This window comes from Camponotus vicinus, unplaced genomic scaffold (genome assembly GCF_025532165.1).
Source record: "Camponotus vicinus isolate PSW18456_S1 unplaced genomic scaffold, iyCamVici1.0 SCAF_3, whole genome shotgun sequence".
NCBI lineage: Eukaryota > Metazoa > Arthropoda > Insecta > Hymenoptera > Formicidae > Camponotus > Camponotus vicinus.
Genome location: NW_028141967.1, coordinates 6,174,660 through 6,193,643, shown reverse-complemented (window position 1 = coordinate 6,193,643; position 18,984 = coordinate 6,174,660). Strand labels below are relative to the sequence as shown.

Below are 18,984 nucleotides of genomic sequence, written 5' to 3'. Positions count from 1 at the left end.
TGCTGCTTGGAAAATAAATGAATATAAAGCCATTATACATATAAAAAAATAACTTTATACGATTATTGAAGAAAATGTTAGCAAAAAAATTTAAAAGCATCTTGGAGAAATTAAATACCAAGATGACGAAAATATCTAAGAATATATGTTCTAGATAACAGATAAAACAGATATCCTAGTACAGTAAATTCTGTATAATTTCGACGAACGCCATTTAAAATTTGTTTAGCTACTTCTGCGGCAGACATTGTATCTTGATGTAGTAACTTGATATTCTGTGGAACCTATTTTAAGAAATTAAAAAATTAGAAAAATAACAATATTTTTCTTCAGCAGGAATGAGAATTTATATAACAAAAAATATTTCATTATAGAATATTACTCTGATTCCAATATATATTTTTCAACTGAAAATATTCTCCTCCCTTTACTTCTCTCATAGAAAGCCTTCAATTTAAACTAATAATTTATTTTTGAAGAATTTATTTAATTAGCTTAACATTGCAATTACTTGCTTACAGCATGGTTTCCTGCTTATATTAAAATTGCAGATACGGCGCTAATACATTTAAATCAATAAAAGTAAAAAAGACTAATTAAATCTACTTAAAAAAATGATATAATTTCTAAAAACTTATCTTTTTAAAAATAGGTAAAAAAGGCGCAAGTTTATGCGACATACACAACAAATTATGTTAATATAATTATAATATATCCTATAAAAATAATGATATAAAAAAATTGCGCCAACTAAGGATGAAAACTTGCTACAAGTTTAAATAGAAATATTAATCGAAAACTCTGTTATACATAATAGTTGTTTTCATTTCCAAAGATAATAATATTAAAAAATTAAAAATTTATGTAAAAATTGAAAACTGGAAATTAATATAAAACAAAAAAATAAAAATTTTTATTAAAAAATTTGGCGCTGCCAATAAAATATTGCATATTGTAATTAAATACATATTTAAAATTGGCACATATTCTAATTAAATACATATTTAAAAAATTGACACATATGTATTTTAATTATTAATTCTAATTATTAGTCTAACATTTAAATTTAATTACTTAATTTCTTTAATTAATTTATGTTGATTTACATTTGGATAATTTTCTACGTGGGTTAACGTCTCATAGGAGCGACGAGTGACTAAGGTGGCAAAGTATTTATCTGCTATATAAAGGATCTCGGATTCAAGTCCCGATATAGCATGAAGGTTTTTCTGCGATATAGCCGCTTCACTTCCCCTTCCTTTCAAGAAGGCATAAGCAAATGAGTCAAAAACAGAAACACGTCTGTTTTAAAAAAAACAGGAACATATTTCTTATAGAAATTTTAAATCCTAATTTTATTTTTACATGTTTCATATAAAATTCTGTAAGAAACATGAGGACATGAAAAACCTCATGTTCCATATAGAATTTAGAATCTCTATAAGGGATACATGTTCTTGTTTTTTAAAACAGCTAAGATAACAGTATCAAGATTTGCTATTGATTTGTTAATATTTTTTGTTATGTAATTCTGACAGCTTTTTCACTCTTTAAACGTTATTCCGATCCAGCTACTAAATTCAAATTTTCTATTGACATTTCTTGTTTTATACAATATGTGCTAATTAATTGTATACTGGATAATTACTTGTTACTGGATGATCTAAGAAGCAAATCAAACTCATTATATTTTTCAATATTATTTATATATTATTATTATTTAATAGAAAGAAAACCTCATTTTTATTTAAAAACTTTTGCACTTAAATTAATATGAAAATTTTACATCAAATATATTCTCTGTGCAGAATTTTTTGATTTTTTAACATTATTCTATATATTACATTAAAATATAATTTTTTACATTGCTATAAGGTAGCATAAGTAAATTAAGCTATTTTCAGTTATATGTGTATAAATGCTTTTTTCAATTCGATTTGAATTTAAATAGATTTATTTGTCTAATATGCACACACCAGTTAAAATACAATAAATTATATCCAAAAATTTGTAGAATTTAAACGAATTATTTAATATATTATATATAGAATAATATATTGCATATTATATAATTTAGATCTTTATTAATTCTATTATTAGTTCTATTATTCTTTATTAGTTCTATTATTATTAGTTCTATTATTCTTTATTAGTTCTATTATTTGTAAAGACATAGCTATCCGTATTGCATGCAGCTTTGGCCTATATTTTCGGTTTAATGATACATATAATTTCACTCACGCTTAGTTTTACCATTTATATATAATCGCAGTCTGACTATTGTTTTTAGTAACGATATCAACTCAAAAACATATTAAATCTCTAAATATAAATCATTTATTTTCACTATATCGTGTATGTTAGTATTTCAGCATGAAACTAACATATAAATTTTTATTTATTTAAAGTTTTTTCAAAATGTATCAAAGACAATAATTTTCTTATTTATTTACGATTTTCTACTTATTTTCTTATTATAATTTTCTTTTTATTTTGACATTTTGACAGTCCGCTAGAAGCATTTTTACGATTAGAGGCCCTCTAATATAGAAATTACGAATTATTTTTACGATTAGAGAGTCTCTATTTACGATTAGGGATCCTCAAGTGAGGGATGAGACACCGAGGCTGCAGGATGCGGATTGGTCGTCCGCCATTAGTGGGATACTTCCGCTTTGCGTATAGTTTAGTAAAGAATGTATATAGTATATGTCAAGTTATGTACATGCTTTTTAAAGTTTAATTAAAAGTTTTTTGTTACATTTATTGAAAAATTAATAAAGTGAATTAAATAAAAAATAAAAATGTAAGTGTATATATATATATATATATATATATATATATATATATATTGTGACGTGACGCCTGGCGGCACGTCACAAGGATCGCGAGATCCAACCGGGAGGAATTTTTGGGCCCTCGTCCTCCCCTGATTTAGGGAGAGAGAGCAGATTTTGGGGGCGGGAGTAGACCCGCCTCCCTTGCGTAAAAATTTATTTTTTTTATTATGGCGATAGTAATATTAAGATTAGACGCTACTGTAATGGGGGACGCTAGCGGAATCTCACCCGGTGACTCGACACGGCGCAGAAGACCGGACCAAGAGATACGGGACGAGCGGAGGCGCCGACCGGAAGGAGAACGCCGAGCTAAGTACCTCTCTTTCTACTTTCCTAAAAATTGTAACGTCAATTTAAGACTTCGCTGCCGCCCCTGTAAACCTCCCTATACTCAGCAGGTACGAGGAACAATCGGGGAAGGTCGACCGAGAAATGAGATCGGACTCCGGAACCCCGAAAACGGAGCCGCTGCGGCCGAATTAAGCGCTACCGAAGAACCATAATAGTTACGGCGAGCGGCTACCGTAAAAATCCCTCACACCGGGCTTCAACAGGAGGGCCAAGAAAAATAATCAGAGAAGAGACAGGGAGCGACAGGCGCGAATACGGCCCTGAAGGCCGCAGGATTAATTGAGACGCATGACGATCCTGAGGGTAGCGGAAGCGCCACAAGTGGCCTAATTATACATTAACTTGCCGGCATGAATCCGACGGGCCTTCCGCTCGTCACTGTTCGGCGAACCGGCGAGGAGTACGACGGTCCAAATCCATCGATTTCTCACGCTGATGCCGAGAGCGCCGAGGACCTCACGGAGTCATCGGTGAGACGAGCGTCGACCCCATCAGGCCGTTTATCGTTTAGATTATCAGGTAGAAGTAGCTCGAACAGGATCGCTGCCGAATTGCTGCCGTTAAAAATTCTTTTCGTGAGACGAATTCATGCTTTCGGTAATTGCGCATTAACGTATGGCGGCCGGCCGACATGTCTTGTTCGAGCTCAAATAAAAGTAAGTGCCCTCTCTCCCGAGTATGCGCCGACAGTCAAATTAATTGTCTTTCTTGTTGCGTTTATTGTGATTTTGTGAAAATCTTTGCCTGTTGAACTTTCGATACGACGAGCACACACACAAAGGCGATTGCGATATCCAATAACCGACAAATACGTCGCGGCATCGGCTCGCATATTTCCGAGGCTCAAATCATTTGATACTTTATTGTTATTGATAGTTTTTCATGTCTAGATTCAACCGTTCATGTTAGATAAGTTAGTAGTCGCTCAATTCTTTCGTTAAAGCAGCAGATCTGTATAATCGGTTCGCATCTATAATCGCTTCTGTTAACTGCGTGTGCGGCGGGTAGATCCATTATTATAATTAATTATTTCTATTCGCGAAAGACGGATGTCATTAAAGGAGTCGACACCGCGGTGCTCATTATTAAAAGTTATCTGGGGATTCGTAGCTGCCGAAACTCTAACAAGTCTCGTTTAGCGCGGAATTCCGGGACTTTTCTTGTATGCTTTTTTTCCGCCGCGTGACATATGATACCGCGGTGATCGCGCTCGAATGCCGGCCCGTCGCTGCCGGCTAATAATCGGATAATCAATATTATAAAACCGCTTTGCATCTACACGAATCTGCCTGTCATTAAAATTTATTCATATGTTAAATATATTAATTCTTGTTATTATATCATGTTTTATTTGCAGCCACCTTGTATTCTCGATCCTTCCTTGTGAATTGTTAACACGGACTCCCCCCCTCTGCCAATTTCGAGACGGGGCTAGTCGAGCGTCCGTCGCGATTTTTCTGAAAATTTTGCATTCTTTGTGTACGGCCGATACGGTAAATTTTATAGAGCGGTGCGGATTACCGCACCTGGCGCCCATATATTTGATTTTGGAGAGAAACGTTTTTCTTTGTTATGTAAGGAGATCGCGCCGAAGGTGTGCCGTGGGCCAAAAACACCGGCCACGTAAAATCATTAGCCCTTAAAAAAAATTAACGGTCACAATATATATATATATATATATATATATATATATATATATGTATATATATACCCCACCAACACATAAACGTTATGTAAACGTTTAAAAAACGTTTTTGATTTGTTAACCTGCCGAATGGTTTGTTTCTATAACGATAAGAACGTCCTGTGTAGAATAGTTAAGTCCAAAGACGCCGTATGTACGTTTCAGAAACGTTCAGATTCGAATCTTACCTCCTCTCTCGTAGAGGGCCTAGGACTTGCAAGTAAAAACCAATGAGAAGCTCAGATACGCGTAACCATTCAGAAGCTTAGTATCATCTTAGGCATCATTTCGCATTAGGCATCGTGTCGTCTACTAACCTTATACCATTGAGCTCTACGCATACGTTCAATGTGCTTTTTAAATAAAATTTAATATCTTTTGAAATATTATAATATAATTATCTTTTTTAAAATATTAAGAAGAAGCCTCTATAATGAATGGTAAGTATTATCTTTGTATTATTTTGTTTTTTTAACGGTAAACTGTTTTTATGTTTTTAATGTAGAAAATGATAATTTGTGTTACAATTTTATATTATTTTTCTCAGGAAATCTTTATGATAATATCAGAAAGAGAACTTTAGTCTGACTATTCAGCTAAAAAAATATATATATTCTTACATTACAACCCAGATAACCAAATCTGTTAAAACAGATTTTCGTTAAATGCCCATTACAAATTTTAAAGGCAGAAAGATTACAGTTTGTGTAAAGAAACTGATACATTCAATTATGTTGCCAGCATGTCAGCAGAAATACAACAAAATCTGTTCACATGACTAAACAAAAGATTGTCAACAGAAACAAGTAGAACTTGTTGATATAACTGACGGCAGATTGATAGCAGAAATTGAACAGGATCTGTGCGGCACAATTTGACAACAGATTGTCGGCAGAAACCGAGCAGGATCTGCGCAATGAAATTTGATGTCAAATTATCGGCAGAAATCGAGTAAAGCCTACAGATATAACTGACGGCAGATTGATAGCAGAAATTTAACAGAATCTGTGAGGCGCAATTTGATAGCAAATTGATAACAAAAATCGAGCAGGATCTGCGCACACAATCTCTGATAGCAGATTGACGGCAGAAACGGAACAGGGTTTGCATGATTCGATAGTTCCTTTACTTACCGTTACGTGAGCTGTACTTTCTCGTAATCTAATTTCTGTCAAAAATATATATAAAGTCGCGAATATGAATAAAAGACTAAAAATATAGTAATTATCATTTTAATTTCTATCACTTTAATTTCTGATATCTGATACAAGCAGATGAGATTCAGAATATTAAACTGATTGGAATCAATATGATAAATGGAAAATTATTCATGTATTGCCTATTTGAGGCATAAAGCAAGAATTTAATTCTAAATAAATTACATCTCCAATTTTACAAGTTACATTTACTTTTATCATTTACTTTATTATTAATTTAATTTAATTAAATTAGTCCTTTGCTATATGAGATATAACTACGATATAACATATATTATATTAACATATATTACGATATAACATATGACATATATGTCATTTTAGAAGAAAATTGTAATTAACTTGCCGATAATATTCTTATTTAGCACTTGTAATAATCAATTTTGTTGCATTTATATAATATTAATAAAAGTAAGCGCAAATCTTGTGCAGTTTCTGCTGTCAATTTGCCATCAGGTTGCATGCGCAGATTCTGCTCGGTTTCTGCTGGCAATCTAACATCAAATTGCATCGCGCAGATCCTGCTCGGTTTCTGCCGACAGTTTGTTGACAGGTTATGTTTTACAGACTCTGTCGCCAAAACAAAAGCTTAATGCGGACACAGATGGCTACGGTTCTGGTGTGGGATTCTGATCGAATTTGCTGCCAATCTGCTAACATTTTGCTTACTGGGATATTTTATATTTCTACAGAGGGTACCAAAGTTGTAATTCTATCATTAATGCCTCATTTATTCCCTATAATCACAGTAAAAAAAGGTAAACCAAGAGATTGGAGACCTTCTAAAGAAGAATGTGAAGAAACATTTCTTTTACATGTGAAGGTAAATATGCAATTAAATTGAATACACTTTCCAATTTTTCCTTTTCCACACGTTAGATTCTTTGGAATTAAAATCTATGTTATATTACAATAAAATTTGACTTTTTTTAAATATTATACTAGAAATACGTTTATATTTTGCAGACAATTACTAATCTGGATGCTAGATTAGAAGATCGAGCGAAAAAATTGAAATCATTTGGTCTGACCTCACAGCCCGTTGCAGTGATAGTTGGTCCCAACTTTGATGAAATTCATCAGTGCTTCGTTGTAATCAACGAGTTAAGATATCAGGTAGAAACATCACTAAAAAATGTAGACTTCGTGTTTAAATCATGTAATGCTTTAAATCTTCAATATCCTCCCGAAGTAGGACAACTCTTTATGTTTTTGCAAAGAGCTATATATGATTTTGAAACTTTATGGGATAAGCATAAAAATTCTCAACTTACTTCTAATGCTCTTGCTTTGATTGAAGAATATAAAAAATTATAAGTTCTTTTCCAAAAGTATTTCAATTGCAATCATGCCTACGTGTTTTTTATGTAAAGAATCAGAAACATCTGTCAATGGTCTATTTATGCATTTTGATTTGAAACATCATACTCATTTATTTACAGTTTTTAAATGTGGTGAAAATGGATGTTATCGAAAATGGTCATTGCGAAATTCATTACGAAAACATTTACTCGGACCGAATCATAACTTTCCTGCTTGGTCCTCTACTCATGAACATCCTAAATGTAATAATACAGAAATTTTTAATGAATGTGATGATCGGGTTGTTACGAATAGTTCTGGTATATCGTCAACAACAGAAATTACTACTGAAAATTATTTGTCTAAAGTAACTCTTACTGAATTTGAATCTATTATAAAAGATCACAATAATGCTTTTGTTGCAAAATTATATAATAATAAACGTTCAATCCCATGAAATCATATCCAATTTATTATTAATGATATTAGTGAACTTTTGATAAGTGGTCATATTGCTATCTTAAAAGAAAAAGTTATTTCACACTTAAATACACTTGGTTCTGATAATAAAACAATTAAAGAAATAACATCAATGTTTAATTGTGTAGAAAATCCATTCAATTATCTTAAAAATGAATATCAACGAGTTAAATATTATAAATCTTCTGGTAATTATATAGCTCCTATTAAATATTATATAGGTAATAGAAAGGTGTATAAAAATACTGGATCATTTGTTGCTGAAAAAATTGAAAAAGTTTATAGTTATTTCATACCTTTAAGACAAGTATTACAAAAATTTTTTTCAACTGCCTGATGCCTTTACTACTACAATACATTACATTAATTCATTTAAAAATTTGGATAGTGTGAAAAACTTTATTCAATCTGAACTTTGGTGTCGGAAAAGAAAGAACTTTGATAATGATACTATCGTTCTACCACTTTTCATTTATTATAATGATTGGGAAGTGAACAATCCGTTAGGCTCTCATAATGCTGCTCTTGGAGGAGTATATTGCTATATACCATGTTTGCCACCTGAATGCATATCTCGTTTGGAGAATATTTTCTTAGTTATTTTATTTCTATCTCAAGACCGAAAAGAATTTGGAAACAAACGAATATTTGCACCTTTGATTGAGGAACTGAATTTTTTAGAACAAAACGGAATAACAATTACTGTAAATAAAGATACTATAAGAGAGATCCGCGGATCCGTTAACGATTTCTGATTGGCTCCCGTCGCTTGGGGTATAACCGGAAGTGTGAGAGAGAAAGATAGATATAACTGACAGAGAAAGCCTAGCCGACCTAACATGTCACCTGCCAAAAGAAAACAGAGTGTCAAAAAAACCTTCTATCTAAGTACAGAGGTTGACAGCGCGGAAAATACCAAATAAAATAGAAAATAGAAAAAAAAGAAAACCTCGGGTAATTAATTGTATTCTGTTTTATAAAAAGTAATATATATATAATTTTTATTTTTACTTATATAAAGTGAAAGTATATAAAAGTGTTAACACTTGCGTATTTCCAATGTAATTATTAAATATCAATAACTACAAATAAAAATATATATATATTGTATTCTTGCATTTACAATCAAACTAAACCGCCATCGAAAACGTCATATCCGATATCTGGTTTTACCCCAAGACGGCACATCCGCGGATCTCTCTTATAGTATCTCTAACTGTAAATAGTAATACTTATAAAATCTACTTTGTGCTAGGTTTACTATTTGGCGACAATTTAGGACTTCATACAATGTGTGGATTTCTTCAAAGTTTTCGTGCAAACTATGCATGTAGATTTTGCAAATTACATCGCACTTTTTGTGAAACTACCTGTTTTGAAGACAAAACTGTTCTCAGAACACGTACATCTTATATAACTGATTTAGTCTTAGAAAACAGTTCACTTACTGGAATTAAAGAAGAATGCGTCCTTAATGAAGTCAATTCATTTCATGTGACTGATAACGCTTATGTTGACATTATGCATGATGTTTTAGAAGGTATTGCTCATTATGATATGATTCCAATAATAAGTCATTTTATTGATATCGGTGATTTTAATTTGTCAGATCTCAATCACAGTGTGCAAATGTTTCATTATGGTCCTGGTGTGCAAAATAAACCACCTTATATTCATAATGATTTTGCGACAAAAAGCAAACTGAAAATGACAGCTTCAGAAATGTTGATCTTTTGTAGACTTTTCGGTGTTATTATTGGACATCGTATTAAATCATATAATGACCCATTTTGGAAATTATATTTGTTGTTAAAAGAAATTATTGAGCTTTTGCAAAGTAGATCAGTGTCAGATGATTTTGCTTCTGCATTTAAAATATTAGTTTTGGAACATCACAACCAATACATGAAATGTACGAACGAATGTTTAAAACCAAAACATTATTATCTTGTTCACTACGCACGTATCATGATGCAATCTGGACCACTAATTTTATTATCTACAATGAGGCTTGAAGGTTTCCATAAAGCTTTAAAGAAAATTGCTAATGTTGTAATGTCAAGAAAGAATATTGCTTTTTCTATCGCTACTCGTCATCAACTTTCGTTTTGTTATAAACTTATGGCTCAGGAAAGTATTATTCCAACTATTGAAGTAGGATTAGGAAATATGATTAATATTACTAAACACGATCGCTTTAATCATTTTGCATCACTCTTGCCAAATAATATACTTCATGATCCATATTTTTTTATTGTAAATTGGGTTAATTATAAAGGCACTCAATATCAACACAGAATGGTATTAGTTTGTGGAACAGATGAAAGTTCTTGTCCTATTTTTGCAGAAATTCAATATATTATTCTTTATCAAAATAATCTTTTTTTTATTTGTTTCTCTCTTTTAAATATGGGTCTTAATTGTGATATTGGTGGTTTTGAAGTAGAACGAAGTACAAAGTGGATTTTTATTAAATATGAAGACTTACTGGATCCTTTTTCTTTATTCGTTTATACTATGGCAACTGGTGAGCGATATGTTATTTTACATCATCCTACATAATCATATACTTCTTATATCCTACTTTTCTGTTTATATTTTTGTGTGTAATATCATATATTTTATGAAAAGATTTATTTTATGTTAAACTGAATATATAAATTTATTTATTAATATTACATAAATAAAGCACACACAATTACATTCATTATTATAAAGTGATAATAATATTATAACATTATAATATTATTATCATTTTATTATACTTATATAGTTTAATTAGAATTAAGATTTATAATATTAAATATAATATAAAATAAATAATTTCACATAGTTTTAAGTAATCTTTCTTACAATATGTTGATAATACTCTAATTAACACAATCATTTTTGCAATATATGTTATAGTCAAATGCAATTTTGCATTTTAATATATTAATTTTAGCGTTTACGCTTACTTTTCTTGATTTCTCATTTATTTATTGTATGATTTGAAGTATACTACAAAACAAAGAAAATAAAAAAGGAATAAAATACAAACAAAAACAAAAAAGTAAATAATAAAAAATAAGAATTTAACAAATATTTAATAATAAAAAATGTAAGATTTAAAAAGTTTGAAATAACATTTATATGTATTTGTAAGTACTAATAATTAATAATTAACTTCAAATTAATATTAAATATTACATTTAAAAAATTATACATGAGGGAAGTAATTATTATTATTATTTCAATTTATTCATATTTGAATTTACTCTTTCCACATATAATTTATTATTATTAATTCCACATTTTACAAGAGCAGTCGGGAGACGCCGCGCTAGATTTAAAACATACGCACATACATGCATACACTCATGTACACATACGGAACACACTTACAAGAGGAGTATCAGGTAGTGCGATCACCAATTTGATAAATTTTAAATATGTTTTAGAGCTTTAACGCGGCGTCTCCCGACTGCTCTTGTAAAATGTGGAATTAATAATAATAAATTATATGTGGAAAGAGTAAATTCAAATATGAATAAATTGAAATAATAATAATTATTACTTCCCTCATGTATAATTTTTTAAATGTAATATTTAATATTAATTTGAAGTTAATTATTAATTATTAGTACTTACAAATAGATATAAATGTTATTTCAAACTTTTTAAATCTTACATTTTTTATTATTAAATATTTGTTAAATTCTTATTTTTTATTATTTACTTTTTTGTTTTTGTTTGTATTTTATTCCTTTTTATTTATTTTTTCGTTCTGTCTTTATTTTTTTATATAATTTTTCTTTTAATTTATTTAATTTTTTATTTTTTATTTTAGATTTTTTTTTTATTTTTGTTTTTTTATCTCATACTTTTTGTTGGCAGCAGTCGGGAGTACTTTTTCTTCTAAAAAAACTTTTTTTATTTCATTCTTTTAAAAGCTGTAGTTTATTTACTTCTTTACTTCTTTTTATTTTATTATTTTTTTAATTAATTTTTTTTATTATTTTAAATTATTTGTTTTTTATTTTATACTTTTTTTTTATTTATTATTTTATTTATCATTATTATTATTTTTGTTTTTTCTATTTTATACTTTTTTTATTTATTATTTATATATATTATTATTACTTTTTTATTATTTCACAATTATATTTTTTACATTTTGTTTTTGTTATTAAATAATATGCATGTAATAATTTGTATCTAATAATGTAACATAATGCGAGACAGAATCTTCTACATAGTCACATAATTATGATTATATAGTATTTCTACAATCATAGAAGTTTATATATTTGTTGCATAGCCAAGAATGTGTGTGTGTGTGTGTGTGTGTGTTGTGATTGTAGAAATATCCTACCATCATAATCATATCATCATTTATGGCTTCGCAAAAGGTTTCTCTCACATTATGTTATATTATTGTTGTATTATTTATTATTATGACTACGCTACAAATATATAAACATTTCCATAAATAATATAACATGACGCAAGAGTAAATAATCTTCTGCGTCGCCGTATAATTATGATTGTATAATATTTTTACAATCATTCTTGGCTACGCAACAAATATATAAACTTCTATGATTGCAGAAATATTATATAATCATAATTATGTGGCTACGCAGAAGATTTTTTCTCACATTATGTTATATTTTATTGTTGTATTATTTATTAATAATAATTATGTTTATTTGCAGCATAGTCATAATAATAAATAATACAACAATAACATAACGTGAGAAAGAATCTTTTGCATAGCCACATAATTATGATTATATAGTATTTCTGCAATCATAGAAGTTTATATATTTGTTGTGTAGCCAAGAATCATTGTAGAAATATATAATCATAATTATATGGCTATGCAGAAGATTATTTACTCTTGCATTATGTTATATTATTTATGTAAAAGTTTATATATTTGTAGCGTAGTCATAATAATAAATAATACAACAATAATATAACATAATGTGAGAGAGAATCTTCTGCGTAGCCACATAATTATGATTATATAGTATTTCTGCAATCATAGAAGTTTATATATTTGCTGCGTAGCCAAGAATGATTGTAGAAATATCATATAATCATAATTATATGGCTACGCAGAAGATTATTTTCTCTCATTATGTTATATTATATTATTTATTATTATAACTTTGCTGTAAATAAAAGTAATTATTATTATTAATAATAGAAAGAGAGAAAAGCTTACCTGTTTAGGAACACTTGCTTCAGATATATCCATATTATCCATGCTGATTTTTTAATAACTTTACAATTTTTATCATTAATCAACAATAATAATTTGACATGTAGGGTTATGTCAATTATTATTGCCGCCACTACTTCGAGATGTCTCCAACTATATTTCCCTATACGGATGCTTAGAACGAATCTTATTGGTGAATCATTTTTGCTTCTTAGTTCCGCTCGCAGCCAATGAGAGAACGTATAGACGAAATAATATTGTTTTTCCGATTTTTATTAATAGAATAAAGAATGATAATTATATGTTCTAAACCATCCTTGGTTAATAAAAAACTGATGTGCAAAAGATGACACCGAACTATGTTATTGTTATCGAGAAAAGCTGTGAGTACCGATCCGAGCTCGGTGAAACGCATACTCCCTCCGTCTTTTTGCCAACCGTAGGTTGGCAGCAGTCGGGAGTAAAAAAATAGGAATATTAATAATAATGGCGTAAAACCAATGCAAAATCGTATTAGATTCGATATAATTTATATAAGAATTAATAGTCATGTAATGTATATAAGAAAAGTAAATATAAAATATTTTTGCATATATATGTGTGATTTATATTTTCTCTTATATTTTTTAGCCTCTGCCAATAGAATTAACAATCATTGGCTGCGTTCAGCAGAAAAAGCTGTTTTACAACTGTTATAAAATTTGTGAATCTGATTGGCGTATGCTCTTAGATTCAGTCAAAATTAAAAGCATGCGTCAATTAGATTCACAAATTTTACAATTGTAAAGCTGTTTTTTCTGCTGAGCACAGCCAATAGCGCTATCGTGTTTATACCATTTTTGATACTATTTTAGCTGTAGGATATACCTCGAATATACAACGTCATTTGTGTAGATTTAGCTAAAATATTAGCTATGATACTGATATAGCTAAAATAGTAGCTATAGGACTAAAACTTATAGCTCTAACAGCTAAACAACGTGCGCATCACTACTAATTGTTGTTGTGCATATTGCTATAGCTATTTTCTGCAATGTGTACTGCAGCTAAATCTTTAGCTGCCACAGTTACAAATGTTTCAGCTAATAGAAATAGATATCGCAGCTACAACTTTAGGTGTCCATATAATACAAGCGAAGTTTAGTTACAGGATCTAGTTTTTAGCTGTGAAAGCTAAATTTTTTTTTCCGTATATGAATTCCTAAGCAATGTTGATTTGACTTCTAAGAAGGTCAAAGTTATTTTAACTTTCTATGCAAAGCGAGGTCCACCTCACACCACCCCTGGCGAAAATAAGAAACTTTATAAAGCGTTAACAACCGTTGAGTGAGGGTTTTCTGAGAGTTTATATGCTTTTCAAACTTTGTAAGAGCACTTACATAACGCTGTTGGGTTTTGAATGCTTATCAAACGCTGCAGTGTTGCAATTTTTGTTCTACAAACTCTTTATATAATGTTACATGAAAGTTTTGCAATGCTGAGGTAACATTTTTCAGAGTACGTTCAGTAAACGTTGATACATCTTCGTGTACAGAGTTTACTATCAGACTTCTCAAACGTTTAACAAACACTTTTTCCAATACCGTTTTTTCACTTTCAGCAAATACTTTTTCAATGTGGCGAATTGTACGGCGTTTACACAAACGGCTTGGAAACGCCTAAGAAACGCCTAAGAAATGTAATAGTACATATGTATATAGAATATGCTTCCTCGCTTTGCCGCTATGCGGCGCTGCATCAAATTAGCTAACTCGTATTCAACTTTCCGTCATAAAGTGTATATAAAGAACTGATACTAACACGATCCGAAGTTTATTTTTTCTTTTAAGGACCGTCTACGATGGAAGTAATATGGAGTGGACGGTGGAGTAAGGCGTAAGCGAATGATTCTTTTCCATTTCGCATTACTCTTAGTCTTACTCCACCGTCCACTGCACCGATATTATTTTCATTGTAGACGGTTCTTTAGTCAGTTTAATTTAATAAACTGATTTAATTTAAAATAATTTGTTTAATAATCTGGATCGCTTGTTGGGATTCAGAATATGGAACAGATTATTTGAAATTAAACGGATAAATGGGAGATAGCCTATTTATTGCGTATATTAAAAATAAAATATAAATAAAAATAAAATTATTCTTATGGCCGAGTGTATTTATATACTTTTATAAATGTCCAAGATATTCACTTATCAAAAATGAAAAAAGTAATATGTCTCGAAAGTTCATGAAATTTTCACATAGATTCCACGTAGATTCTAGTACCGTTTTTGAGCGGATTATCCACTTGAATATCCACGTAGATTCAACGATATTAATCTACGTGGTAATAACGTGGATTTCACGTACTGTTTTTGTCGGGTAATCGCTTAATAGAGGATGCACGCAGTTTCCAAAGATGAAATTAAACACTTAATAGAGGATCTATAAATGTTTAAAGAACTCTTTGCATACGCCATGTAAACGCTATGCAAACTCTCAAAAACGCTATGTACAAACGTCTTTCAAACGCTGCAGTGTTGCAATTTTTGTTCTACAAACTCTTTACTAATCGTTTTTAAACTCTCGACGAACTTCCACAAACGTTCATGTAAACGCCAAACAAACGTTCATGAAACGTCTCATTTTTGCCAGGGACCCCTGAGTCAGTGCGAAACGAGGTCTATTATTGTATGGTTCCACGTGGGTTTACAACTTTCCATGTGAAGCGAGGTCCATCCCACACCACCCCTGAGTCAGCGCGAAATGAGGTCTATTATTGTACAGTTCCACACAGGTTTGCAACTTTTTATGCGAAACGAGGTCTATTATTGTATGGTTCCACATGGGTTTACAACTTTCCATGCAAAGCGAGGTCCACCCCACACCACTCCTGAGTCAGCGCGAAACGAGGTCTGGTTTCTCTCTTCGCATGGAAAGTTGCAAACCCATGTGGAACTATGGTATACAATATAGACCTCGTTTCGCGCTGACTCAGGGCCCTGGCAAAAATGAGACGTTTGTTTGGCGTTTACATGAACGTTTGTGGAAGTTCGTCGAGAGTTTAAAAACGATTAGTAAAGAGTTTGTAGAACAAAAATTGCAACACTGCAGCGTTTAAAAGACGTTTGTACGTTATAGCATAATCGTAAACGTTTGAAAAGTCTGAGTAAACTCTGTACACGAAGATGTATCAACGTTTACTGAACGTACTCTGAAAAATGTTACCTCAGCATTGCAAAACTTTCATGTAACATTATATAAAGAGTTTGTAGAACAAAAATTGCAACACTGCAGCGTTTGATAAGCATTCAAAACCCAACAGCGTTATGTAAGTGCTCTTACAAAGTTTGAAAAGCATATAAACTCTCAGAAAACCCTCACTCAACGGTTGTTAACGCTTTATAAAGTTTCTTATTTTCGCCAGGGGGGTGGTGTGCGGTGGACCTCGCTTCGCATGGAAAGTTGCAAACCCATGTAGAACCATACAATAATAGACCTTGTTTCGCGCTGACTCAGAGGTGGTGTGGGGTAAACCTCGCTTTACATAGAAAGTTAAAATAACCTTGACCTTTTTAGAAGTCAAATCAACATTGCGTGGAGATTCGTATAGTCGCATGTTGTATATACGCTTTTGTTAATAACTTTTTAATAAACAACGAGCGACGGCTAAAATTTTTTGAATGTTACTCAGGACAGTGACCTTGACAATATATGGCAAGGCCAAGACGATTCGAGCCTGATGTCTTTTTCCAAAGTTTTACCTATAATACAAATTTATAATAAAAGTTATCTTGCTTAATAAAAGATTATAATAAAAGTTCCCTTAAATTGAAAAAAGTCATATTTATTTTATTTTCCCGAAAATAAGAACTGGTACTTTTATCCCCAGACTATGTTACTTTCGTCCCAGGCCCCCAGGATAAAATAATCAACGTACTTGTGAAAAGCTATAGTAGCTCTTTAAATATCTATCATTTGAGATTGAAACATAGGTATAATAATAGAACAATAAATGGAGTTTTTTAACATATAATCTTTTTTCTTATATCTCTAACGATAATTAATTAGTGACTTATAATACAAAAAATATTACTTTTGTCTCCGATCTTCCCTACACTACTTTCATATTCGTAACATATATTTCGGATATATACACATATATTTTCGGCCTTATTTTAAATCTATTTTACTATATGTCAAATTAGATTAATTTTAATTATTTTAATATTTTTATTAATAAAATTTATTATTAAAAATTTTATTTACTTTTTTATCGATTCTTCCTTTTCATTTTTTACTAATGCATGTGCAATCTTTCGATTAATTAGTAATTTTTAAATTTTGAGCTAAAATTGCTTAAATAAATGAATAACAAGTGAAGTAGAATTTTATTTACTTGTCACATGTCGCATATATTGTTGGATCGTTTTGACTTTGGAAATAGCTGGAAATCGTCGGGAATCAAAAGTCTCGATCTGTCCTGAATCCTAGCCGAAAGATCTTAGTTACTGTCATAGCAGGTAATTTTGATCTCATCTCCAAAAATAACAAATATATAAGTCTTATAAGTTATTTTAGATTATGTTTTATTGTACATTTATAATAATTTATTATAACTATGTTTTTTTATATCTGATAAATGTTTAATACATAATTTTTCTAATATAATTTATGATATAAATTCCTACACGATACAGATAGCATATTTTCGAAGATATCTATTAACTGTTATGTGTCATAACGTAGCCAGAAGATTCGGTTTACGCTACTACCCAGGTAGCACACGTCATTTTGACGTTTCAAATTGGTCATTCACTGACTATTCTTGACGTCACGAGTTGACGTTTTTATGACGGTCTAATGTCACATATTCTTTATACGTCATAACATGTACCGCATTTTGACGTCATAAAATGTACCATATTTTGACGTCTTTTTCTTAGCATAATGTATTTAATAGTGTTGTCAAATAAAACAGATTAACCGATTCAAGAGCATCATTGAACACAATTACAGCTATTCTATTCTTCAGAAAAATCTCGGATCGATTAAACTGCTTTATTCGAAAACGCTGGAAAACGCAAATATGGTCAGAAAATAGGTCACAAGTTTTATATTTGTTATTATTATTTTATTTAAACGTAAATAAAAACATACATCTAATATCATATAAAATTTTAACAAATAATGTCTTTCGTTGCCTGCATTTTATAAAAATATATTTTGCCAATCAACTGCCCATACGGAAAATAATTGGTATTAGAAATCCACTAAATATCCTTCATGGGCACTAAAGATATCCATGAATATACGAAAAACACTCATTAGAGATGCTATAGGTATCCAAATGTCCGCAATTCGAAGTTTCATAGATATCTACAGGATATGTAAATCAATATCCTGTAGATATTTGTACAACATTCAGTGAATATTTATATAGATACATTTATTATTAATATAGATACATTTACTATTATGTATTGATATTTATTTTTTGCATGGATATTTATTCTATCTTCTATGATATACATATGGCGGAATTCGCCATCTAAAAAAATTAACAGTCTGCGGTTAATTTTTGGAGCTCTGGCGCTCCTCTTACAAAAGAAGAGATACGGCTATAACAGTCTTCGAGCTAATGCGCTCTTTGACCGATAAGCCATGACTCGCGGGCAAAGCTGCCAGATCTCCGCCGCAAGCAACATGCAACACGGCGTGGAGGGGGTAATGAGGATGTGAGCGTAAGCGTACGTGTGAGCTCGGCGCTTCGGCTAGCTTCGGATAGTAGAAGAGGACAGAATACAGTCTTCTGTCTTTTTCCTACCAAGCTGGCAACGAAAGACGGGGCGACGCGCAACACTGTTCGCTTCTCGATATCTCAATACGTGTGACAGCGTTAAATGTTTTTCCCTTATAGCT

General features: G+C 30.8%; 1 protein-coding gene and 1 long non-coding RNA gene across 2 annotated transcripts in view; one reads left to right on the top strand and one right to left on the bottom strand.

Moving 5' to 3' along the window:
• Nucleotides 1–13,545, bottom strand: part of LOC145969298 (uncharacterized) — a 34,132-nt gene extending 20,587 nt beyond the window's left edge. The window contains exon 1 of the long non-coding RNA XR_014438021.1: nt 13,087–13,545. This is a non-coding gene — a long non-coding RNA (uncharacterized LOC145969298). The remainder of the gene's footprint in view (nt 1–13,086) is intronic.
• On the top strand, nt 6,500–7,921 carry LOC145968736 (uncharacterized). The gene is made up of 3 exons (XM_083094445.1): nt 6,500–6,915; nt 7,059–7,208; nt 7,535–7,921. Exons 1-3 carry the CDS (start codon nt 6,649–6,651, stop codon nt 7,763–7,765), a joined length of 648 nt encoding a protein of 215 aa, XP_082950571.1. The 5' UTR covers nt 6,500–6,648; the 3' UTR covers nt 7,766–7,921.
• Nucleotides 13,546–18,984: the final 5,439 nt, after the last annotated feature.